This window comes from Meleagris gallopavo, chromosome 2 (assembly GCF_905368555.1).
Source record: "Meleagris gallopavo chromosome 2, MGAL_WU_HG_1.1, whole genome shotgun sequence".
Taxonomy (NCBI): Eukaryota; Metazoa; Chordata; class Aves; order Galliformes; family Phasianidae; genus Meleagris; species Meleagris gallopavo.
The window spans coordinates 54,584,702-54,610,393 of NC_139405.1; the positions used below are offsets into that span (position 1 = coordinate 54,584,702).

Genomic DNA, 25,692 nt, shown 5'->3' on the forward strand with positions numbered 1-25,692 from the left:
GTCACATTCTTTGTCTCTACTAAGGGTAATGGATTTAACAACTCAATGTAAGCCTTTAAAAAAAAAAAAAAAGAAAAAAGAAAAAAGAAAACCTAACTTCAGAAAGACATCAGCAAGAAACCTTTCTGCCTGCTGTACACCTCTCAGCTGGACACAAAGCAAGTTGTTTTCAACCTAAGGAATAACAGAATAAACTGGTCAGACGCCGAGACAATGCCATTTGATAGCTTTTGTGCTTCATTTATTGCTGGGATCTACATCTGTAGCACCTACAAGCTCAACAGCAACCACACAGAATGACGAGATTTCTAAGCAGTTAGCTAGCCCCCATTTGGCATTAAATGACTCAGATTTTAATCATTTTATGCTTATTAATTATTGCAACGGGATTATAAAAACATGCACGAGTTTCAGGACGTCACAACTAAATATGATTCAGCAAGTAATGACGGGAAGGGGAAGCATGAAGTTTATTTTAACAAGCACAGCATGATTAAGAGCTGTTCACTGCAAAAGAAAAAGGAGTTGGAAGCGCATTTCCTAGGTTATCATGGAAGAACTGAGTCTTAAGAGGTCCTATGAATAACTTTTGGGAAGTGCTTTGAGCAACCACTGAAGACGCACACAGATGATTTAACTCTGACCTCTCCAACAAGTCACAGAACTGCTCAGTATACAGCTGTAAGGTCTGAAGGAGCAAGGCTGATGTGCAGCACAGCTCAGACAATGTCGAGACGTTTTAATAAACTCTCAAGTAGGAAAGGAGACAGTTGATTGAAGAGGGGAAGTAAGTGGACACACCAATAATCGGAGATTTTTCCAGAAGCAAACTGTAATAGGAGTGATGTTTGGTACTGCTTGTTTTTCCTCCTCAAGGCAAAGGGACTCATCAGTTAAAGATGAGTGTGATGCACGCATGAATCAGAGCCTGCATTTCTGAGAAAACATCTACAGACAGAGATAGGTGGAAAAATACATTCAGAGCTATTTCAAAAACCCACAGAGATCAGTGTCGCAGAGGTCCTCGAGAATTCTAAGTACCACTGTGCTTTCTCTGAAAGCCTTGCATGTCTGCACATGTGCAAGACTCAAACAGTACAGAATGTCTCTCTGGAATTATCTGGGATGATCACTGTAAATCTAAGAGGTTGCAAATGCTCATAAGGAAGAGTCTTAGAGGCAGATGTGTACCTGTTCCCTGATCCAGTTTGTTTAATCTGCTGAACTGTATGAGAAAGTGATAAAGTTAAGGCCAGAAGCAAAACGCACTTCCCTACAAAGCATCAACGTGGTTTCCATACAGAATTATTGCAATAATTCAATTGTAGTAATATCAACACATGCTGTTACTTTATTCAAGCAGATAGCATTGCAATTAATCTTTGAAACACCGTAAAGAGCGACAGTGAATCATAACCCATTTCCCACCCAATGCTCTTCAAACTAATTATGTTCCATTACTGCACTTTCTTACTATCGCATGTCCAGTCTGAATGCGTTAAATGGCTTTTGGCAGAGCTGAAGAGAGTTCTCACCAAACCATGGTTTTGTACTGATTTGGTTGGGGATTGAAACAAGAAAATAAAAGAGTTACTAAGCAACAGCAGGCCAGGAGCAGGAGAAAGGTCTGCAGTCTTAATTGACATCAACTGTAAAAAGCAGTAAGAGAGGGCTCAAGATGTGAATGTTACTGCTTTGGGAAAAAAAAAAGAGAGAGAGAAATCCAAGGTAGTCAGTATCTACGAGATCTGGGTTCCAACCGTAAGCTGCATCATGTACTGTAAATACTTTTCTGCAGGGAGATTCAGTGCCTTAATCTAAGTTTTGAACAAGATGAAGGATTCAGATACAGTTCTTTAATTTGAGAGCCCAGAACACACAGATAGCTTTGCTCTGTAAAAGCTACCTCAGGAAATAGGAATGCGGTATGATTTACAGTTATACGGGTCACCAGGACATTGCCATCCACAGAACTGATATCACACCCAGATATAGCTCTCCTTCCCCTTCACTACCTACAGTTAAGAAGGTTATTCCTTTCCAGAAAACCAGCCCAAAGCTGGGTGACATCTCTTAGGCTAGGACAAGGGAATTTGCTTTGCTAAGATTGAAAACTCTCTAACATGATCAAGCAAGACAGAAATCCTGAGAGTTCCCTTCCAGAATCCATATCTATTTCCTCGTCTTCTACCGTAAGCAAAATAGTTTCATGAGCATGTGATAACTGAACATGAGTTATCACATGAACACTTACAAATTTAAATAAAAAAGCCCTTGATGTGGAGAGTGCTCTGAACTCCACTGCTGAACAATCAACCTTTATTTGCCTAACCAGCAGTACCTTGGGCAGAAGTTATTTGCTTTAGCTTCACCTGAAAAAAAACCTGATCTCCTACTGAAGTAGTGCCTTTTTATAAGATGCAAGTTACACATTGTGTACACATTGTGTGTTTCTTTCACACCCACAATATGAACATCAAACCAAGCGTCCTACACTACCAATTCCTCCAAATGATTCTCCTTTTTCCCCATTTCTACATTCTTTGCTTTTGCACTTACTTAAGCACACCGGATTTCAGCATTTACTGGTTTTCCCATGTACTCCAGAGTACTTCATGTGACTAAAATGAAACCACAAGAGGGAAAACTACTAGCATGACTGTTGCTGAGGAGGAAAAACCAGCAACCCAGGTCTGGTTCACTCAAACTCTCTGATGATTCGTATTTAAAACGTTGAGGGCTACAGTCATCTTCTGCTCTGATGTGTGCTGCTGCAAGTCAACTGAGGTTATGAAATGGGATCTGGCTCCACGGAGAGAACTGTCCCTTCACAGGATACGAGTAATAGTCACTTGAGTAAATGCAAGTTATTCATATCCTGCTAGTGGAATAATCTCTCCTTGTACATTCATGCACATTTTTAGTTGCCTCCAGGAATCTGAAGGCGAATCTCATTTGTTACCTAATGAAATTAATTCCACCAGATCTAACACAAGCATACTGGAAAACCACTATTACTCATACATGAGGTGTAACCAATGCAGCATTTCTCAAGTTCTGTTTGATTAGGGTCCATCTCTGAACCCTCACCATTTACCACACAAACCTCAGCCTCCCCGGTTGGCTACGGTACATTCCCAGCTGATTTGCTCCAAGTCTTAAAGAGCAATTTGAACATTTGACCTCCCCTTGCTTTATCCACAACAATCTTATTATTCTTTTAAGTTGAAGCGATTCTCAAACAGTAGGTTGGCCGGCTGTACAGTTTCCTTGCACTCTGAGAACATATCTTCCCTTTTTTAAAGAGAAGGGCACCATGCATCTCTTAGTCGATCTGCAAATGTGCTAAATAATGGTCATAAAATGATCAATTGGGCCGCACTGGTGGGCATCCAAAAGTCATGCACAGACACACGTGTGCTATTCAGGTCTGTAAGTACAGTTACACACATATACACAAGCACTTTGAAATCTCTGCAGCAAGGTCACGTCGCATGAGAAATTCAATTATTCCGGTAGGAAATGCTGCAAGATAAAGGACTCACTGAAAGGTGCAGAAAAAGGCTAGGATATAATCTTTGAAGACTGAAGGCACGAAAGAGTTCAGCGACCAGGCTGCAGAAATAACAACCCAGGGTTCTGAAGAAACACGCTGCAGACTTTCAGTGGTCTGTTGAGTCAAGGTGGTACAGTGACTGGAGAATCAAAAGCTTCATCACAGGGCATTAAGACAACTGTAGGCAGATGAGCTCGATTTCAGTAGAAGGCTTTGAACCAAGACGTAGCAGAGCATGGGGCAAAACTGAGATTGGCTAATTGGAAGTAAGTGCCAGGCTAACATAACAACTCATTTCTACGTAACAAAAAGGCAAGAAGTCTAATCTGGACTTCAATAAAGCATTTGATACGTGCCATATGACCCCATAACTGAGTTAGGAAAAAATCTGACATACAAGATCTACAGGGTTAGAGAAGAGCACGTGCTCTTCAGCCGGTAACGTACCACGCTCCAAGACAGCAGCGGATCGGGGCAGGGTTACTGCAAGATTTAAGGCACGTAAGTCATAAGGGTGTCACAGCGCGCTGCAGATGGCCGCGCTGGAAGCACGGGCAGATCATGTGGAACGCGCCGCGCACACTCAAAGTTCGGGGCGAAGTTTGGCGGCGCGGGAGGCGAGGCCACGCGCTCCGCCGGTCGCAGCGAAAGCAGCGGGGAAACCCCGGGCGCGGGGCCGGCTGCAGCACCTCCGGCCCGGCCCGGCGTCCCGCGGAGCCCTCCGCCGCCGGGCTGCCTGCGGGCCGAGAGGCTGAGCCGAGCCGGCACCGAGCCCGGACGCCCGGCGGAGATCAGCCTCAAAGCCACCGAGCCGCTCGCTCTGTTTTGCCGCCGAGCTTTTCTCACCCCGCTCGTAAAAGCAGGCAACAGACTGCAGGGGAGAGCGCGATCAGCAAATGGACCTCGTTCCCAAAGCGGGCTCAAACTCTACGTGTGCGCCTTTCCGAGCGGGGAGAGCCGTCAGCTGCCAAAAGCACGTTTTCAAACCCGGACGCCCTTCGGGCAGCGCTCCCCGGCCCGCGCCTCTCCAGCCCGCCCATCTCCGGCGGCTCAGCTCCGCCACGGGCCGGGCCGGGCCGACTCCCCGCAGCCCCGGCCCCGCGCGGCGCGCCGAGGGAAGCCTACCTACCTGCCGAGCCGCCCAGGGCATCCTCGCTCTCCAGAACCCCTCTGTGCTTCGCCCCGCGAAGTTCGCCCTTGGATTTCCAAACGAGCTTTACCATCTTGATCATCTCGGGCAAGTCCCAGGCCAGGGTCCCCTGCTGATAACCGGGCAGGCTGCCCATGGGAAAGGGCATCTGCTCTTCCCCCGTCCTCCTCCGCCTGCCCGGTTCTGCCGCGGGGAAGAAGCGCTCGAGCACCGGCATCCTGCCCCGCGCCCCCCGCCGGGAAGCCGCAGCCACCCCCCGGCCCGAGCAGCCGCGATCGGCATCCAGAGCGGGGCGGGGGCGCCCGGCCGCCCACCGCCGCCGCCCCGCGCAGGGGGCGCGCCCCGCTGCCGCCCGGCCCCGGCTCCGGCCGCGCTGCTGCGGCCGCCGCTCTCGCCCGCCCTGTGCGCGCTCTCAGCCCGCCGCCAGGCGCCGGCAGCCGGGGCGAAGCGGCAGGCGGGCAGGCGCGGAGCCGCGGCTCATGCCGGCGCCGCGCAGCGCCGAGCCCCTGGGCGGGGGCGGGGGCTCCGGCCGCTGCTGCCGGCAGTAGGGGTGGGGGGGAGAACCGGCGCTGCCGGGGCTGGGCGGGCAGTGTCCCTGACGTGCTCGGGGGCTGGTGCTGCCGAGAGATTTCCCCTCGCGCCACCTCGCCCCGGCAGGGCTCGCTGCGGTGCTATAGGGGAGTGGAGGACTCGGCCTCTGAGCGGTAGCCCTGGTGGATGGGCGCGGGTTCGCGAGGCTCCGACCCGGGGGAAAAAAGCGAAAGGAACTCGACGGGCCAGGGGGTAACGTGCTGCTGAAAGTGGGGCTTGGGGTAAGGGGGATTTGCCCCGTTATTTTGGCCGCAAGCTCTACCTGAATGGGTTCATGTTAGGACACTACCTGGTGGCAGTGATCACTCAAGCTCCAGTGAGAAAATTATTCATTCCATAGCCTTAAAACCAAGGCACAGGTGCTTCGGCAAGTGCTCGTCCAGGAACAGGAGGTGCTTCACTCTGCCCAGAACTTTTGTTTCACCTTTAAACAAGCTGTTGTTAATGGCCTTGAGCCATTAGTTTATAGAGCAGCCCTACAACAGGGGTCCAGAGGGTCATCTCCTGTACCAGCATTTAGGCTTCAGTAAGATCACAGAAAACATACTTAATGGGATCTTATTGGCATTATAATACTTCCTAGCATGCATATATTTGTTTTCTCTCGGTTACAGTTGAAGTTCTTTCTTTTCTCCACGTGGAACAACAAACTTGCGAACAGAGAAGAAAAGAGTCCCAGAAAATGGGCTTAAAGTGACCGAATACCCTTCATATAGCAAACTGTGCGCAAGCCCTTCCTCCTCATGGCAATGGCAGCAAAAGCAGCATGGTGTTTCCTCTGTCCTGGGACCCTCCACCATGCTTGACTGAATGCTCCCACCTCAAATTAGCTGCCCCAACATTTTACGGAAGCTATTCTCATTCTGACTGCAGGCTGTAAGTCCCCACTACGCTCTCAGGTGGCTCTGTCTTGAAAATGATGAAGTGCTTCCAAAGAATTATAGCATTGTTGTTGTACTGTTATTTTGAAGTGTCCTCAGTGTCAGGATATCCTGACTTGGAACAAAGGGGTTAAGAACAAAGAAAACAAATAGTGATACACAGTACAGTAGCACAACATTAACACATTCATACAGTGATGTATGGTGTCAAAATTGATTTTTTTCCCCTCATTTATATGGTTTCTCGAGGGATTTTAGGTTTTTCATATTGGCAGATGTTGTGCAATTTCTTTTTAAAGCAATATTGTTTCTGCTAGAGAGGGATAAATTGAAATACAAATGTCTTAGAAGGTGACAGCATACTACTGAGCAAATTACACCTTAAGCCAAAACTGCTCTATTTTGGCTTTGATGTACAAGAAATTCCATTAACTTTATTTTTCAGCTACAGTTTTTCATCTTTGGTTACATCTGCACTTCCTGCTCCCAGCTGCAACAGAGATCAGAAGTGATAGAACACCATGAAAGAAAGGCCATCCTGGTAGCATTTCCAGCTTGACTGCATACAACAAATACCAGGAATCTTGGAAGAGAATGTATTTGCAGATGCCCAGCCCCGTGTTCAGATGGATATCTGAATACTTAGGTGCTTAACCACCAGAACTCCTGATAGTAGCAGTAAGCAATCTTCTGAGTTTTCTAAATCGATAGTATTGTTTTATATCATTAAAGCTGTAAAAATTTAATGCCAATAGTAGTTGTGTCACTTGGGTAGGCACCTGCCTTGTGGATACATTCAGGCAGTGAGAAGTGAAGCATTTGTACAGTTGTACTTTATGGTTTACAGTTTTACAGATGCAAAGCAAGAAGTCAGTCAGAAACCAAAGGAACAATATAGCCTGTTGTTGCATAGTTTTGTCCTTTCAAGAAACCGTGTAATAAATTGGTTGCCCAGAGAGCTGGTGGATGCCCCATCCCTGGAGACACTCAAATTCGGGCTGGCGGAGCTCTGAGCATCCTGATCAATCTGTAGTTGTCCCTGTTCATTGCAGGGAGTTGGACCTGATGGCCTTTAAGGGTCCCTTTCAACTCAATCAAATCTATGATTCTGTGATTTTAAATGTAATAACTGGCAGTATATGTATATTTTCCTGTGAACGTCAAATAATTTCAAATAAAATAAATTGCTCTAGAGTGCTTGCTGTTTCTTCCTGCTTTCTGGTCAGTTTAAGGATCAGCAGTTGTGGATAAATAAACGAATTGTGTAGAAAATGTTTCTTGCATTAATGGGTCTAACTGAAAGCTAATACATCTGATTCCTACTGAACTTGTTCTTTGAAATTGTACTAGGTGGAGTGATTACTTATCTTTAACTCATCTGAGGTTTTTGCTGTGATTGATTGACTTTCCTTTTCTCTCTTTTGTCATAATGGAACCAGATAAGCACTGCTCACGAGAAAGCCTGGGAGGTTTAGGGACACGGTTTAATGATATGGTGATGATGGTTTGATGATTGACTAGTTGATCTTAGAAGTCTTTTCCAACCTAAATGATTCTATGATTCTATAGTCTATACTATGAAGTTTTCAGCCTCAAAAATCAACTGTAGCATCACTCTTAAAGACTTTCCAGAGATAAAATCTTCAGATTTTTAAAGTTCTGGACTTTTCTGACTTGAGTTGGTGCAGTGATGGTTTACACAACTTGAAGATGTGACCTCACTATTACACTTCCCATCACATTTGAGAAAAACCATCAGAAATAAAACATAACATACTCCTACACAGAAATGCACCCAGCCCTTTGTGACAGTTTTTAAAGTAGGTCTTGAGCAAACTCATCTGATCTAAAACTTCTCTTTTGCCTTCTCAACTCCAACCACATTGGAAGGGAATCTTTGCATGCAGATAGATCTGAGACTCCAAATCACAGAAGCACAAACGATGACAACAGAAATATGAATGTACTGGCTCTGGCCCTCGTCCATACCAAGCAGCAGTGCCAGGGACAGGAAAGTGGAGTTGGGTCTGGAAACCTAACAAGGCAGTATGTATCACAGGTAGACATGAGAACTGGAAAAGACTTGCAGAAAGGAATATTGTGGCTGGAGAAAAGAGAAGGGAGTAAGATGACAGATTAATAGCTGGTGTTGCATAATTGGTGTGTCTTAAAAAGTTTTACTTGTTTGCTTATTCACTCCAAAGTTATGTACCAAGAGCAGCAGCAGCAGCGTTGCAGGCCAGATGGTAGAGGAAGTGCCTCGTGTATCTTTCCAGCCCACTGAAGCCTGCAGGGCCTTCGTTAACCCAGTGCTCTGGTTTTCATTGCAAGTCCCTTTCTTCCCTTTTTTTCTTTTCCTTTCTTCAAAGAAAAAGAAGGGAGGGGAAAAGAGGAAGAAAAAAAAAGAAGAAACGAAAAGCCATGGTTTAAACTGGCAATAGCACCATCCTTTTGGCTTTGAGCTATCCCACCCTGTGCCAAATACAGTCTCCAACAGTTCTCCCACAACAAATCAGGCCAGATACACAAAAGCTGTAGAAAAAGAATGGTGAAGAAAGATCCTTGATTCTCTCCCTAGTCCCCCAGCCTTTTCCTTTTGCTTCTCTCCCCGGGCTTCATTCCCCAGCAGCGACCTCCTCCTGCCTGCCAATACTGTAAGTGATGCTGGGACCTCCAGTCTGCAGCTTTGTTGACAGCTGCCTTAGAGTGCAGGCATTTGTGCCTTTATGTATTGAGGGAGCAATGTAAAGGAAAAGTTATATTCCATTATTCCTGGCACTTCTGAGAGCCAATGTTTCAAAAAATGGCACAAATTGTTAGCATAGCAAATGCATCACAAGTAGAAATTGTCTATTCCATCAGCTAACCCATACCACTGCACTGTGTCACAACTTACAGTTAGGCTTTTCCAAGTAATAGCTGAAAAAATAGTTATATTATCTGTTTATGCAGTACACTATTTAAAAATATGGAAAAAAGACCACTACATTTTTCAACACTGATTAGCAAACATTAAGTAAGTGGTCCAAATATTAGGCACCAGTTTCAAAGACCATAAGATATTGATTTTTAGAAAGTACAAAAAACGTGTTTTTAGATGGCACTCATTAGCAGAATCATCTTAAATTAATAATCACTTACGAAAACTACGCCTTTGCCTCTGTCCTTGGGATTGTAGATTCATACACAGACAATAGGACAGGCATTTGCCTAGGGTCAGAACCGAGTGGTGATAACATCAATGGCATAAACTTTTAGAAGGCTGGATGCTGCTGTTACACATGAAGAAGAAAATGTGCTGCACAGTTGTAGGGCAGCATAGAAGGAGCACTGGAGAACACAATAATGTGAACAACTAATGTTTAGAAAGGACAAGGGAACAAACTGCTGAAGAGACATGGAGAATGTGGCAGAAGAAACATAAGCAGGCAGAGGTGTGCAGAGCTTACAGCTTCCTGCTTCAAAAGATGACCTCCCGTTCCTCCGCTGCTTTAACAAACTTAGTATTATTTTCTTATTCTTATTACCCCTTATTTGTCTTATTTCAGATGTATATTTTAATCTTTTTCTTATTAATAAGAACTCTTAGCTACCACTGTTATCACCACGGCCTCGTTAAATGTGAATAATTTTGTATTTCTTTGGGGACAATTACTATGTCTTTGCTCTAGACTGCACATACTAAATTCTTTAAGCTCTACGTCAGAATTTTTCCCCCAACCCTGACATTATTTTTGATTTAATATTTTTATTACCGATTCTTAATTTATTTTTATCATTCTTTTAATGTGTATTCAAGGTACAAACTAGGAGATTTTTTTTTACCTGCTACCATCCTGTGGTACCATGCCGGTGTTAAAAGTAGAGAGGTGAATTTCTAAGGGAAAGGTAGGATGCACTATTTGTTATTACCTGAGCAGCATCACTCCTTGAGAATTTCACCTACTGGGAAATGTTAAAGACAGACAATAGGTTTACAGTAATGCTCTGGTTATTGTGGATACCTGAAAAAACTCCTTTGGAAAAGGTTCTGGAAATGGAAATACATGGATTGCTTGATTTCTGTAGGGCAAGGAATCAGTTCTCTTTTCATTCTTAGCACATATGAGATAACACATTTTTATGATTAACAATTTGTACTACTAACTAAGCAAAAATGTTTGCGGTAAAGGAATAAACAGAAGTCCATAACTAATTGGAAACAGTGAGGTTGTGTAATTTTTCCATTGCCTCCTTTGGAGAATTAAAAGTTCAGTTTCAAATCTCCCACATTCTATGGGGCTTTATGGGACATGACAGACATAAGAGATAATAAAGACATCTCACCTTAATAAACAATGATAACAAAATAATAAAAATAAGATGCTGATCTCTCATTTTTTGCTGAAGGAGGAATAGGGAAGTTGCCATCATTATGATGTCTAACTTTACTGAATGATGTATCTGACAGACTCCTTTATTTTATGTCCTCCCTGAATTCTTACGTTTAAGCCTGAGTCAAGGTCAAGCCAAGAGATTTAAGAAAAACTCTTTGCCGCCCTCAAGGAAAGCTCTTGCGCAGTGATCATTGCAACTGTTTTGTGTTGGATGTTTAATAATCAGTGATGGTATTGCAGTGGGAGGTTAAGAATGCTGCAACTAATTGGAAATGTAGGCAGTGAATAAAAATGTATTACATAGGATAATGGAAAGGCTAGTTGTCTTTCTAATTACCTTGTGACAGTAACAACTACATCATCCATCAGCATTCCTTTTTTGTGAATAGGTAAAAAGACTCAGGAGAGAAAGAAAATAATCAGATGAGATATGCATATCTCTTACATACATAACTGGTATTACGTAATTGAACGTTCTCAATGAATTCAAAAGGATTACTGCATCTTTAAAGCTGATTATGTGCGTAAATGCGTAAATGTTTTCTCAACTGGGACATAAGTACCTAAAAATTATGGCAACAATTTGAAAGAATGCTTTTAGCACATCTTTTCCTTTCAGCTTTTCCATGCTTGCATCTTGCATGACAGCAGTGTGTGCAGTTTGCTGAAGGGATGGACAAGAGGGAAGTCGTGGGAAAGGCCTAACTGATGCACAAATGTACTACTGAATAAACAAGCTCCCTCTGATCTAGATCCTCACAACTGCAAAATCAGGCCATATTTACTAGTAACCAAGCTCTTAGAGTTTCTTACAAACGCACCTGTGCAAATGTAGCTCCAGTGGAATTAGCAACAATGGACTTCTGGTGTCACCCCTGTTCTGGCACTTTATGACTGTGCTGTCAAACTGCACCGATAGTCACAAAAACATATGTTGGTTCTTTTCCTGCGTTAGAGATTCCACTCCAAATGTAATCTTGATGCTGCAGAAAGAAAAGTCTCTGAATAGGTAGTCTAGGAGAAAATTCTATCTATAACTGGTTAAAGGCATCCAATGGGTTGCAGATGGAAGGGACATTGTCTGGAAAAACTGACTTATTGGGCATGCTGCTCTCAGTAATGTAGTTCCAGCTGTGGTGGACCTTCCAAGATATCCTGACCATATGTAAACCCATGTGTTTTCTAAGGTATCTGTCAGGATTTTTTATTTTTTACTTTAACTAGCCGTTCAATATTTCCAAGCCCTATGTTTCTAAGGCTTGCAATATCATACGTGAAGTCAATTACAAGGCATACCAGTTACTACATCTCCCAGTTTTAAGACAGTTTGGTTCTGTGTAGCTTTTCCTCTACTGACAGAGAGCCTATAGCAACAACAACAACAACAACAACCTTTTCAGTCACTTCTGGGAGAAGACAGGGCTAAACATAAGAGTGATTGCTCCCACACGCATTTTCAGCCACTTGCTGTTGTGCTCTGAAGATGCTTAATTCAGAAACCAAGATCAGATTCTTAGAATGATAGGCACTGTTTTGTCTCTATAAGTACAGACTTGGCAAAATGTCACCTTTTTTGAAGCCTGCAAAGTACTGACTGTACTCAGAGCAATTGACTAAAAGAGATTGCTGTGTGCCTCTTTTAGCTAAGGAAAGTGCTCAAGGGAGCCAGGGACAACTCTGCTCTCCAGTTCTGTATTCACTTTCCGTGTAGTTCTATTCAGAAACCTCAGCATTTTGAAAAGTGGAGATGTTACAGAGTCTTTATTCCTGTGTCCTAAGGTTAGAGCAAAAAAAGTCTAAATGATGGTATAGTTCATCTTCTTGCTAATGCTGGCTTTTTCTTAATGGCGTACTTGACATAGATCAAATAAGTAAAATGATTTCTGTTATTTTTATCAGGATCTTCTTATGCACTTCAATGAAACCCATTACATAGATTTGCTGTTATTTTAAAGTATAATAACAATGTTCAAGTAATACCAGATGAAACTGGTTTCAACCACCATTAACTTTGGCTTTTCAGAAAGGGAAAGAAATCCTCTGGTATTTCCAGCCTCCACTGGAATGCTGGCACAGGAAAGAATTTAGTGGGGCTAGCATGCAAGGAAGTGATGTAACTTTTACCAGATTGTGTGACTATGAAAAAAAAAATCAAACATCAGTTGGCCTATTACTCTATTAACCACCAATTTCCTATGCCAGCAAATTGGAAAATGAACTGCATCTCCTTTGCTGACATTTGCCATCTGCATCAGCTGCTTTCTTAAAAGCTAATTCTCAGGATTCCAACTATGCCATCACATGTGCTTGTATGACTCCAAGAGGAAATACTTATTTAAGTCTCATTTTTGCAGGAACATATACTTCCTTTTCTAGTCACAGAGCAAACAGAAGTGCATGCTCATCTAGGGCTGCCTGCTGGTTCCTTAACATTTTCTTTTTACAAAGTTCCGTAGTTCAGAATAGAATTGCTAGCATAATAAAAACAGTGTTAGCAGTAGCAATCTGGAAAGCAGAATTTGTTTAATGAAAATGCCAGACTTTGGTTTTATTTTTAAGAAATTAGAAGTTAAAACCCAATGTCCATCAAGCAGAATTTTAAAAATTGCAATAAATTACTTCGGAGAAGGTTTTTTTTGTTTCTCTTTTCTTCTTTTGACGTAGCAAGTATTCTGTTGAGATAACTTTAAAACATTGCATTAGATCCTATAACCTGATATTTGAGTAACATTTAACCTGGTATTTGAATAACATTTGAATAAACATTTTAGAATATTAAGGACTAAATAAATTAACAAAACAATAGTGAAGTAAAATTACCAGAAAAGGTCAGAATGTGGTGCTGGTTGTTGTCTTAACAAAATGAGAAGCAACTTTCCCTCACTGAAAGAAATGTTAATAAAAATACATTTTTCGTAAGTAAAAAAAAATGAACACTGTCTTTTGTGTTGTGTTGCTAAATTATTCCACTGAAAAGTTTTCTGCTAACTTTAGCAATCTATTAAACATTTTTATCTGAAAGTATATGGAAGTAAGGGTGAGCACTGGACAATGTGAATGCAGGGATGAGCATGTATTTGGGTACAAAGATGGGCGGTGTGTAGGAATGTTGTACATAGCACAGAAGAGACAAGAAGATCTGATAACATCTCTGTAGTGCTCTGAAATATTTTTGAAGCAACAGTAGCAAAAAAATCCAAAACCAAACAGCCTTAACAGCTCTATATTTAATGTCTTTTCCTTCAGATTCGTGACCAATGGATTGGGATGTACCACAGTACGATGAACTGGCAGATGTTTCTCTGTTGACCCAAATGTAAACTGTGGAGAAAGAAATGGGCCAGGATGAAATGTAAGAGAATCACATAGTTTCAGCAATTTGTAGGTATCTACTACAGTTATTGTTATTTCATGAAAAAGACAACAAAAGGAGCAGAAATTTATTAAGTAGATGATAGTAGGTCCAAATAAGATAAAAAACGCTAACTTACTAAATTATGTATTTAAGGCTTAAAGGCAAGCATAAGGTTTGTTTTTTTTTTCCAGATATACAACAGTTTCAGGTTATTTTTATAATTTCCCTGCAACTTAAAGCCAAATTTAACTATCCTACCTATTTTTTTTTCACCTTTATTACTAAAAGACAATATACCTTAGTATGTATGTGAGTGTGCAAATCAGTTTGGACTCAATTTGGTAATAGATGGCTGTGTGGCCAGACCCTTGTTTTACTAGATGCTTTAAAAACATGTCCTAATTCTTATTCAGAGCTTAGTGTAAGAAACAGGAAAACTTTTCCAACACTAAACTTAGATACCCAGCTTAGCCAGTGACTTAAATTGAAAATGAGATGGTCACCAAGGGCACAATGCAAAATACCCAAATTATTCTTCCCCTCTGAATCACTGCCTATCTATCAGAGCCTATATCTTCCCTTTGGCCCTAATAGGACCCATAGGAAAACAGCTGGATAATCAAACCAGACAAGTTTTGTGCTGGTATTTGGGTAGGCTGCTTGCACCCTAAATTACAATGATGCATATTGGAGTAGCACTTGGGGCAAAGTAAATGCACTAAATTATAACACTTGCTCTTCAACAACTGTTTAGTAGACTTTGTTACATCTTTGGCAGAAATTCAAACAACAGAACTTTTATTCTTTTTTGTTTTGAGGTTCAAAGTGTTTCATTGCTCTCTAAATAAATAAATATTGGTGTCAGCTGAGCTTCTCAACTTCTGCAGAAGTGGAAAGATGAGAATAGTCTTGAAAGTGCTACCCTTCAGTACTTTCCAGGGAAGAGAATCTCATGAGAAAATCCTGATGTTAGGTTTTCTGTTTATACTTCAAAATCTTAAGATAAACTGCCAAAACTGTTCAGAATTTTAAATATTTATTTGAATAAAATGGACTCACCAGAGCTTAAGCATGTCAGCAATATTGCTTGAAAAGTATAAATTCTACCTATTCAGACTTTGAAGCACTGGAAAACAGCAGTGATAATGTCTGTATGAATACTCATAAGTTAAGAGAATGACTGAAAGACTCTTGTTTTCAGCAGTTGTTGCAATATCTACTTTTATTTATGGTGTTTTATTTTATTAATGGCATTCACTCCCTTTCTCTCTCCTTTGGACAGTCTCTATGGGGAAATAGAGGACAATGAACTGTGCTTTTGTAATGGCCTTACATCTCTACAGATGTCAGAACAAGAGCATCCAAAATATCTGCCATGCATTACAGACACCCTTAGTAAGTAGTTTGCTTCTTTTCTGAGCAGACATGAATTTAACTACCTGCTCTATCACATGTTACTTTCTGTGATCCTAAGAAATTCCTTTGTCTGTATCTAAGCTGCCTAAACTCAGGAGACCATCCTGGTTCCATGGCTGGCCACGTGAGACAACTCAGTACTGAGATGAGATCTGAAGCCTACTTCTTCTCACTTGCCCCTCATTTCTCTGGGATGAAGGCCAGAGATGTAAGCTGCAAAATAACCATGCTACGCTGGATAATATTGGTTAATTAGGAAACCAGAACTAGGTGGCTTTTAGCCTCCTATAACTGCCACATTGGAAAATGATACCTTTTTTCTTATGGCCAGTATGGACTGATATGTTACTTTACCTTAGAGGAAGAAAACAAATATAAATATGCTAGGAATAATGAACCTTTATGTAGTATAGTAGCAGATGCATTTTTTTTAAGGATCTGGCCTCAAACAGTTTTTCTGGACTATGAAGATTTATAGCTATCTTCTCACCCTTAGAGTTCAAGTGTAACCGGCAAGGAAGGGTGTAAATACAACAAATGCCTGTTGAAATGTAGCAGTGCTAGCCAGCTTCATAAATGATGGTGTTTTTTTCAGGGAATTGAGTAGGATTTTGTCACCTTGCCGTGCCTGTGAGTCATGCCATGTAGCAGTGGCAGCTCTGCATGACCTCTGGGTGTTCTGTATCCCCAGCTGACCTCCTAGCCTGAGTGTCATTTTGCAGGACACGTGCCCAGGCTTCTCCTGGGCCTGGTGAGCACAAAAATTGGACACTTGCAACCACCACCAAAGTCCACAGCAGCAAGCACAATGTACAAGAGCTGCTAGAGATGCCCAGGTATCTCAGTCCCCTTGCTATTGACAAGTCTCCAGCATCTATAGTTGCTTTTATTCTGAAGAAGTATTTTAAAGACTTTTTTTCTTTCTGCACTTGAATATGTTTTTCTCTTTTATCATTTTGTGTAGTCTTGCCAACAACATCTGGACAACTAGGTGAGGGAACTGTTACAACTTAAGATAATAGCTACAAACTCTGCTGTCCATGCATGGCTGAGGAGTGACCGCTACTAAAAAGGGATGGATACAGAGGCTAGATTTATCCATGTAACTAGACCATAGTATGAGGGAAATTTTAAAATAATACAGTGGCAAAAGTAGTATTTTGTTCAGAAGAGTAGGCTAAAGACCAATTCTAAGAATCATCTTTAATAGTCACAAGCAATTAAGGTGCTGTGTACTATTTGGGACATGGCTCATCTATTTCACTTTTTATTTCAGCCTCTAATGTAACTGATAGATCAACTGAAGAGTTAGGGACACCAGCCACAGCCTACACCTGCAGCTCAGTTCGTGTCAAAGACAGGTCCATCTGGAGGCTGAGATGCTCTGGCAGCCAGACCTGCTCAAATTGCTCACCCTGTCAGAAATTGCCCACATGGCCTATCACAGCACTGCGTGCTACAGCACTGAAGTCACCTGCAATAGATCTTTTCCCTTCCAGCTTACTACTAAAAAAATGCTGCTGACACTGAGCAAGCCCATTTGCTCTGTGTGCTGAGTGGAGGGGGTGAGCATCTCTGAGAGAAGGTAATGCTTGAACTCTTTTCAACAGGAACTAATCAGTATGCAGATCTGCAAAATAACAAGGTAGGGAGACAGAAATCCCTGTGTGTGATCATTCTGCTCCAGCTGCATTTGTCCTTGGGTAGCAAGAAGACCTTCCAATCCCATTTGAAAGTAATGATGGGTATTGCCCTGGGCAATACTAATATCTGAAAAATTATCATTCTTAATACCAAATTTTCACCTTACAGAATATATTTGTTTCATTTTCTTGTTAAATTTTGCTCAGAGTTTACACAGAACTCCTCCAGCTGTGCTACATTAAAAAGCATTTAAATGTATTAAATCCTTTTCATTACGAATCAAGAGATTTTAAGCATTGAGTTTCCAAAAGCATTGACGATTTGGGTGTCCTGATTCCAGGCAATCCAGTTTGAAGCAATCAAAATTAACTGATTTTCAGGAATTACTGAGTAAGTATTGTCTGACTAAAAAGGATATCTTCTCAAGACTTTGCACATTGATATCATAAAATCATAGCCCGAGGTTTTAAGTTATCCTGGAAGTCATAATATCTAAGTAAAATGCCTCATCATTCCTTATGGAGCCAAATTTCATTAAATGTGTAGTATCATGTTTCTTGGCTGGACTAATTCCTTCCACATCATGCAATATTATCAGCATTCAAATAACATTTCTAATCTAATGATTTTTCTTTATCAAACTGTGCAAAATGTCTTTTACATGCAAATAGTACCTTCCGTTCACTAAGTACTTCCCTATGAACACTGCATGTTTTCCAGGAAACATCCAGCCCTATCGTTGCTCATGTATGTACAGTGTGTACATGTACACTCATAGAAAGACAAGGCAAACACACTCACTCCCATATGTACAGATGTAGGACATGGAGAATTAAGTGAAGCAACAGAAAACCTCCTTTACTCCTCTGGCTGAACTACTTGAGCTCATTTTTAAAAGCTAAGGTTGGTCACCAGTTGCAATCAAGTATTTTAAAATTCCTTTTCCCCCTATGAATAGAACCTGCTGTTCTTAAACATGGCTACTCAGTAGAACAGCATCAGAATATTTAGAAAAGACAAGTAAAAAGTATCTTGGATGTCTGATTCTTCATACACTAGTCCTCTCGAATTCTTAATGCTCTCCTCATTATTCTCATTCCTATTCCTCCTCATAGAAGAGGAAATACTTGAGTTAGTTGTACTTTGCTCCAACAGAAAAAACAGAAATAGTTCACTGATTCATATGAGGAATTTATGTTGCTATAATATGAGCTGAAAAGAGCTCTCAGAATGCTCATGTCCTTCTGTTGGCTGTCAGAACAACTCAGCTATAAGCTTTCTTACAGTGGACATATCAAGGAACAAAATAAATAAGGAGAAAGCACACCGCTTCCCTCAAGATGCTAAGTGTCATCAGTAAACACAATTTACCACTGTCACCTTGTGCAATATATATTCTTTGCATAGAGCTGAGGCCCCTCATTTGTACTTCATTTTACTACTTCATTTTTACTTCATTTTTACCATTTTTACTTCATGAATATATTCTGACACCTTTTTATTACTTATTGCCTGCTGCTTTAAAAATCCTTTTGCCTTATTTCCTTTTCCTGGATAAAATTCCTTCTTATGCAATAATATGTTTGAGAGAAGGCAGTCAACAGCTTCACAAGGAGCTTTTTTATCACAAGGAGATTTTTATCACTAATTTTAATAATTTCTTTGTAAATGTATTTAATATGTTAATCTATGCACACACACAAAAAAAACCCACCATGAAAATATGCTTTATCTTATGCATAAAATATTACTAAATAACTCCAGAACCAAAACAGTGTTGATACTAAATGAGTCTTGATACAATATGAGTCTTGAGCCAAAGCTCAGTATCAGTATTATAAAAACTTTTTTCCAGCTTCACTCACCAAAAACAATCCAGAACTTCAGGCAGAGTTATCTGTTTCCATATACAGCCAACTAAAAAAGAGCTTAGAAACCTTAACAGCTATTCCATAATGACAGGCCAACAAAATATCTCCAAAGAATTCTGGTTGTTTTTTTTCTATATGAGTCTAAGAAATTACACTGAATCTCATTTATATGCCCCCAGTTTCGAGGGACAACTGATGACAGAAACAGTAGTTACAGGAAAGGCTACCTCAAAGAGCCTGAGTTCCACATCAGTAACGAACTGTTACTGATGGACCAAGAAGATAAGGCTACCTCTACGGAAAAACGGGAAAGAGTCTAAAAACAGATAGTCCTTTCAACAATGGGAAAATATCTGGAGAAAAGCCAAAGCCTAATTTATTTGTGTAGCCATTAAGGAAGAACATATTATACGCTAAGCATTTGAAAAAGAAAATGAACAACCAACAAGCTGTTCAAACAATATTCTATCTTTAAAGGTAGTGTATAGCATTTATGTTAAGGTTTTGTAATGCTTACACGGATGGTTTGCGGATGTTTATAATGAGAAACATAAAAGTGTGTGTTAGCGTATGACAGATTAAGCGCAGCAGGGAATTAGACTTCCTATCACATGATTCAGCAAAGAATTGAATGAGAAGATGTATCAATTTTCTGGTGCCAAGAGATGTGAGGGAGAAGGCTTTTAGGATTTGCAGCTGGCTCGAGCCAGAGGAATTACTTTGTTCGGTGTAACTTTCTGAGCTTTCATCTGTTTGTTCCCTAGGGGCAGGAGCTAGAACCTGTTGTGGTCTGATAGTCCTTTGCTTCCTGGAAGCAGAAGACAGTCCTTCTGACGACCAATTGCCTCAACATGCTGGGCCAGCTGAGCCAGCTATGTCCTAAAATCTCCTGGGTCAGCCAATGCATGGAGTGATTAAAACTTTCATTACAGTCCCTAGGGGCAAATGAGGACTACTGGGAATCAGCTCTAATACAATATCAGCATAGGGACAGCAATGCAGCTGGACAGCATGAACAGGAGTGAGAGGGAGGTGAGGGCAGGAGTGGCAGATTCCCTGGGTCTTGTGAAGTTTCCAGCATTTGGGCAGTCCAGGGCCAGCTGAAGTTGACAAATTAAGGCACAATTATCAATTGGCCCCACTTGAATGTCAGCCAGAGTTATTATTATACTTGTAGGATGAAGTAGGCAGATGTGTAGGCAGAACTTGACGGCAACAGCAGGTATTTACAACAGCTACTCTATCTCTGCATCTGCTGGAGGAAGCACACGTTCCTCACTTCTGCCGCTTAATAACTTCCCAGACTTCTGTATTAGGAGAGTGTAAGTTTTGCTTTGCCATAGCAATGAAATTCCAGGAATGCCAAGTCTGTAATATAACAATAATCACCAAGCCAGGAAATCACAGCTTTGTTTAAGCAAGATCTGGTTAGGTCACATCTCTTAAAGGTAAATGAATAGGAAAGATGAAAGTGGATTCAGCAGAGAATGATTATCTTTGACCACATATAATCACTAGATGGCCTTGTGCCTTTAAATCTGGGTTAATTATGGTTTTCTCCAACAATATCCAATTACATGACGAATAACCTTGGCGTCTAAGGCAGGAACCTCTGATATGTGTCATTTCTTACCTCAAGAAGACTGTTTATCTGAGTTATCTGTTTATCTGAGAGCTGGCTGCTGAAAAGTCAGCCTACTATTGTTGCATTCTCATTCAGAGCACACTGTCTTCCAAAACATCTGAGCAGACCTGACAGTCTGATGGCTGGGAGTACTTTGACATACTCTACCAGAGGGAACTCCTGGGGGGAATAAGCTGACTGCATTCATTGCACTTCTTCCTTTATAGCATATGATAATGTAGCTGCGGAATGCAGGGGCAAGTTCTCCTCTGAGAGACAAACCAGAAGATACATATAGGAAGTCTCAGTGCATATTTCTGATTTGCTCTGATTTAATTCCAAGTTCTTCCTAATACTATCTGCAAAGTACAAAGGCTGAAATATCTTGCACTGGGAAAAAAAAGTCTTTTATATGCTGGGTTCATTCACTCTCAAATACAGTGAAACGTTACATGTCTGATTAGCCCTAGGTCTCATAAGTAATAAAGACTGAAAATTGTTATTAAAACAGCAGATGTTATCATTAAAATGTTTGATAAGAATGGATTAGACGATAACGTGAATGAAGTCTGTCCAGTAACATTTTTGTACTGTGATAGAATCAGGGCAGTTTTTATAGTGGAAGAACAAGACACAAATTTCATGAAATAAATTTTCAGGATATTCTTCAACAGAAAGAATAATTCACTAAACTGTGTATTTAGCTATTTAGCTTTATAATGTGCAAATTATAATGGGATTTGCATTTAATATGGTTTAAATTTTGGGTTATTGCATTAAAAACATCTACAACTAGAAAGAAAAATGATCTTCCCAGCCATTTGACTAATGATTAATAAAACTTTTATTAATAATTAAAGACTGTTGATGATCTGAAGCAGCTGCTATGCATGCTTATTGCAAATGAGACTTATCTGTTTCTTACTGAATGTAAGAACGCGACAGAGGCCATCAAAACATTAAGGACCACATCAGAAAAATGTTCCTAAAAAGTGATTTAGGAATTCCTGATAGGATTTTGTGCCTAAATCCAAGGGTAAGACCCTGAAAACTCTCACTTAGCTTTGATTTGACATTGAGAATGCTTCAGCATTGTGCCTGGTAAAAATTGCTTGTTTGCTTGCACACTTTTAGTCAGAAAATCCAGTAGATGTCTGAAAAATAGGAACGTAAGCAGATCTCAGAAACTACTGCTGCTCTTGTATTTGGATCCTACTTGCATCAGACAGGAAACATTCATGCACCTGCTGGAGTCTCCTTATGTTCAGTCCAGTCTGGCTGGTGTTTGCCAGGTACAAGGTGCAGCTCATCACTGACTCCAGCGGTGACCAGGAAAAATACAACCAGGAAAAAAGGTGCACTGCCTTCATAAAAACAAGTGCCTTTTCTTAATAAAATAATAAAACTGCATGGAATTTGCAAAGCAGTCTGGCATTTTCATTAATTATCCATGAAACAAAGGGGGCCAGATTCAATTTTATTGTCTGTCTGAGGGAGTACTCCTTTTCCACAACTTGTACTTCCCAGCAGAGTGCCTTACCTGCAGCATTACGTGAGTTGAGCAGGAAATCCCTGTCTGCTCCCTGCTGACGTTTTTGCTGACGTTGTCGCATTGAGCAAAAAGGAATTCATAGTTTGTGGCAAATGTGCGTGCAAGAGCACAATGGCTATGTAGCATCATGGTTATTATGCAGGGAAGCAGGGATTTTGTGCAGGCTTCACAGACTGCTCTTGCAATTTGTTACACAATGTTATGGGTACTCTGGGTTTGGATACCACAGTATAGCAATGCTTTTTCAATAATGTGGGATTTTAATTGAGACAGATTTTACAGTAATTTTTAAACTTCATTTATTTTTGTCTTTTAAACTCGCTCTTAAACTTTTATTTAGAATGGCCTGGGTTGAAAAGGACCACAATGATCATCTGGTTTCAACCTCCCTGCTATGTGCGGGGGGTCGCCAACCACTGGACCAAGCTGCCCATAACAACATCCAACCTGGATGTGACTCATTGCAACTTTTATGCTTGTTAAATAACACCTACAGTAAAATAACCAACCCATGGGGTACTTTTGTCCAGTGAACTAACTCAGCGGTGTACAAAAACAACCATGAATTTATCAATGCCGCCAGAGGAAAAAAAAATAATTCAAAAAAACTGCTTTTGCAAAGTGCATGATAGATATTTAAAATTCAGATTTCTGAAAATGTTTTGATTTTTCTTTTCCTACCCCTTACATGATGCCTCTCCAAATTTGAAATCAGCATTTTGGCTTCAAATATTTTGTTTACTTGTTTTACTGGGCTGCATTTTTAAAATAATTACTTGAAACCAATTGACTAATTCTGAAAGTTACCATTTCTTATTTATTTTTTAAAATTTAAACTAGATTTACAGTGATGCAGGAGTGAACAGGGACTTTGTCATTAGTTTGTTCATATTCTTTCCCTAATTGGCTGATAAGCTATATCCCGATTCTTTCCAAGCCCTACCGGGAGTAGAGTGACTATTTCAATGTTTAATAACTACAGAAGACAGAACCTACCAATTCGTTATTACAATGTTTCTACTTTATTTAATAGGTACGTATTTCGGTTCACCCTTTGAATTAAAATTTGCACTTCTCTGGACTCAGAGATAAATTTATGTGATATTTACCCTAGGAGAAATTATGAAATCTTGCTACGCAGTCTTGCATCGCACATCAGCCATTTACTGTAGCTTTATGAAGATGGGAGAAAATGGAAACAGATGCAGTGATTTTGATGGCCTGGCTTTGGCAAAGCTAATGAAAAGCAAACACATTTTTAATTATAATTAAAAGGTAACTGGCAAGTGCTTGTGCAGGAGCACTCTCACAGGAATGTGGGAGAAGGTGCCTCATTGACCAATCTGAAAAGGTGGGAAGGATGACTAAAGCCCTCTTTCATTCTTGCCTTTTACCCTTTTAAATCTGATTTAGAATGATATGTCGCTACGCATTGCACCAACAACTGAAGAAAATAAAAGACCAAGTTACTTATTTTACAGTTGAAGTAGTCCTCTTTAAGAGTACCATAGTAGTTTATGTCACAAAATGTATGCCACAGCATCATAAGTGAACACAGGATGTTAAGAGCACAGTTTCATGTATTGTCTAGCAACCAGCTCCTGTGCCAGCAAGACACTCACAAACTACACAATAGCACAGATCTAGACTGATGTGGGCACTTTGTACATCAACTTCATAATTACCATTACATCATCCCTGCATGTGTTAAACCAACTCCATCTTATTTGATGTCAGGGAAGTTATTGCCACAAAGCTAGGTCATTGCATTTATGTAAATGACTTACTAAGAAAGAAACATGGTAGAAAACTGAGGTTTGGGCTACAAAATAATTTTGTCAGTTTTTTTTTTTTTTTTTTAATTCTGCAGGGATTATTCGTTAGAGCAAATTAATGATCATTTTTTTCCCAAAACAAAATAACAGTTTTCACCTGGTAAAAATGTGACTTAGAGATGCCAGAGGAATTCCTCAGGTGAGCTTTAGTGCATCTATCTCATTATCCTGTTTTCCTGTGTGACTGACGTGATTCAGCCAAACAGTGCCTGCTGTGAGGTGGCACCAAGGGCTCCTGCCATGTGCTAGAGTAATTCACATAAAGACAGATGCACACAGACTTCCAGTGACCACATCTGAAGAATGGCCTAGCACTTTTCTGAATCTAAACCTTGTTACTGGCCAAAGGTTTTCCACTAGAAGTTAGTGCATATATGTATCAAATTTTCTTTTTTTTTTTTTTTTTACTGAAAAGCGATTACACAATTAAATTTCAACAAGACAACTTTTGTCATCTGTTTCTGAAGATACAATTTCTCCGGCCAGCTTGGACGTGTTATCAAGAGCAGGCGAGCTTTTGAGTAGAAGAGAAGTGGGCACAGGGGCAGAAGAAATAATGACAGGAACTGAATCATTGTCCCTGCCTATGTGGACCTGTTCTTCTTGTGTTGCTTGACTGAGGAAGCAGAATGTTCCCATAATATGAGATCCACAACACATCTCATTACTCTTCAGACAGCTTCAGCAAGAATATAAAAAACAGATGGGCGAAGGTGCAAGCAGTTTTGTAATTCCTACAGATGATCTTTCCATGTTGAGGGAGAAGCTTTCTGGCAGGACAGCATTAGAGGGATTTATGCTGTTCCCTCTTCAGAGTCTGTTTTGCAGAGGGAGAACTCAAGTCTGCACAGCTGCCAACCTAAAACTCTCCTAGATTTACTACTGGAAATTCACTTAAAATTTGACATCAACAATGCCTTCTCCAACACAGATTAAGAACAAAAAATGCCAATGAATTGTGGTGCTTCTGATTAAAAACAAAATCAAACTCTCCCCCATCCTGTCCTAGGATTTCCAAAAGCTTTCCAGCACACATCTGCCTTTAGTTTCCTCTTTGTTTATTCAGTCATCAATTATCAAGAGACTTTTTGTTTTGTCTCAATGAGCTGCACAATTTGAAGTAACTGCTGTATCTAAGATGGTTCTGCTGAAACCAAACACAGATTCCTTCATGACACAGAGAAATTGGATTAGATTAAAATAAAAATATGCAAAAAGAACAGATTTTTTTTCACCAAATTGTTCTGAGTGTTATTATAATGTCATTTCCCTGATGAAACAAATAATACACAAGCTTCAAAAGCTCTGACTGTTATTCTCAAACAACAAAAAATAAACGGGATTAGACATCATGATTTATGATGCTTCCATTCCTTCTTCTTAAGAAAAGAGAAATATGTTAATAATAAAAGTCATATGAACTCAAGATCTTTTGGTTTCTAAAATATTGTGACACGCACTTGCCTAAAAAGCCTTTTAGGACAAATGTACAATGACAGCAATTCCACTTGTGCCTTGGAAGTTGTAGCTCCCTGGACATAGTATTACCTCTGATTAAACCAGTAGATTAATGCCTGTGTTACGCTCTCTGCTGATAAAAAGAAATTACAATGGAGCATCTGCCCATTCATCTTCCTTTCTAGCAGAGTTCTGCCAGTAGCTGCTATCAATGCTGCATCGTATAGTTACTAACAGAGTACTCAAATAATTCATACTACTCCTTAGTTTTGCAACCTCCCAGTTCCTTCCATAGGAGCAGTTGCATGACAGTTTTCACTGAACATATACAGAATGGCTGAGTGTATTGCCCAGCCTTGATAAATGCCTATCCCAATGATCTA

At 40.6% G+C, this 25,692-nt stretch overlaps 1 protein-coding gene and 1 long non-coding RNA gene across 5 annotated transcripts in view; one reads left to right on the top strand and one right to left on the bottom strand.

Annotated features, from left to right (window-relative positions):
* The window catches only part of PDE7B (phosphodiesterase 7B), a 167,635-nt gene that overhangs the window by 78,366 nt on the left and 63,577 nt on the right, over positions 1 to 25,692 (bottom strand). Inside the window, exon 1 of one of the 4 annotated variants that reach the window (XM_085217243.1) lies at positions 4,686 to 5,284. The exons of 2 other annotated variants lie outside the window; for them this stretch is intronic. In XM_085217243.1, the coding sequence (XP_085073369.1) occupies positions 4,686 to 4,923 (238 nt within the window). In that variant the 5' untranslated portion in view covers positions 4,924 to 5,284. Of the gene's footprint in view, positions 1 to 4,685; positions 5,285 to 25,692 lie in introns of those variants that run through there. One more of the 4 variants, XM_085217242.1, reaches the window with a different exon arrangement.
* Positions 4,655 to 7,372, top strand: LOC146544984 (uncharacterized). The gene is made up of 3 exons (XR_014881389.1): positions 4,655 to 4,793; positions 5,912 to 6,173; positions 6,624 to 7,372. It is a non-coding gene; the product is annotated as an uncharacterized LOC146544984 (long non-coding RNA).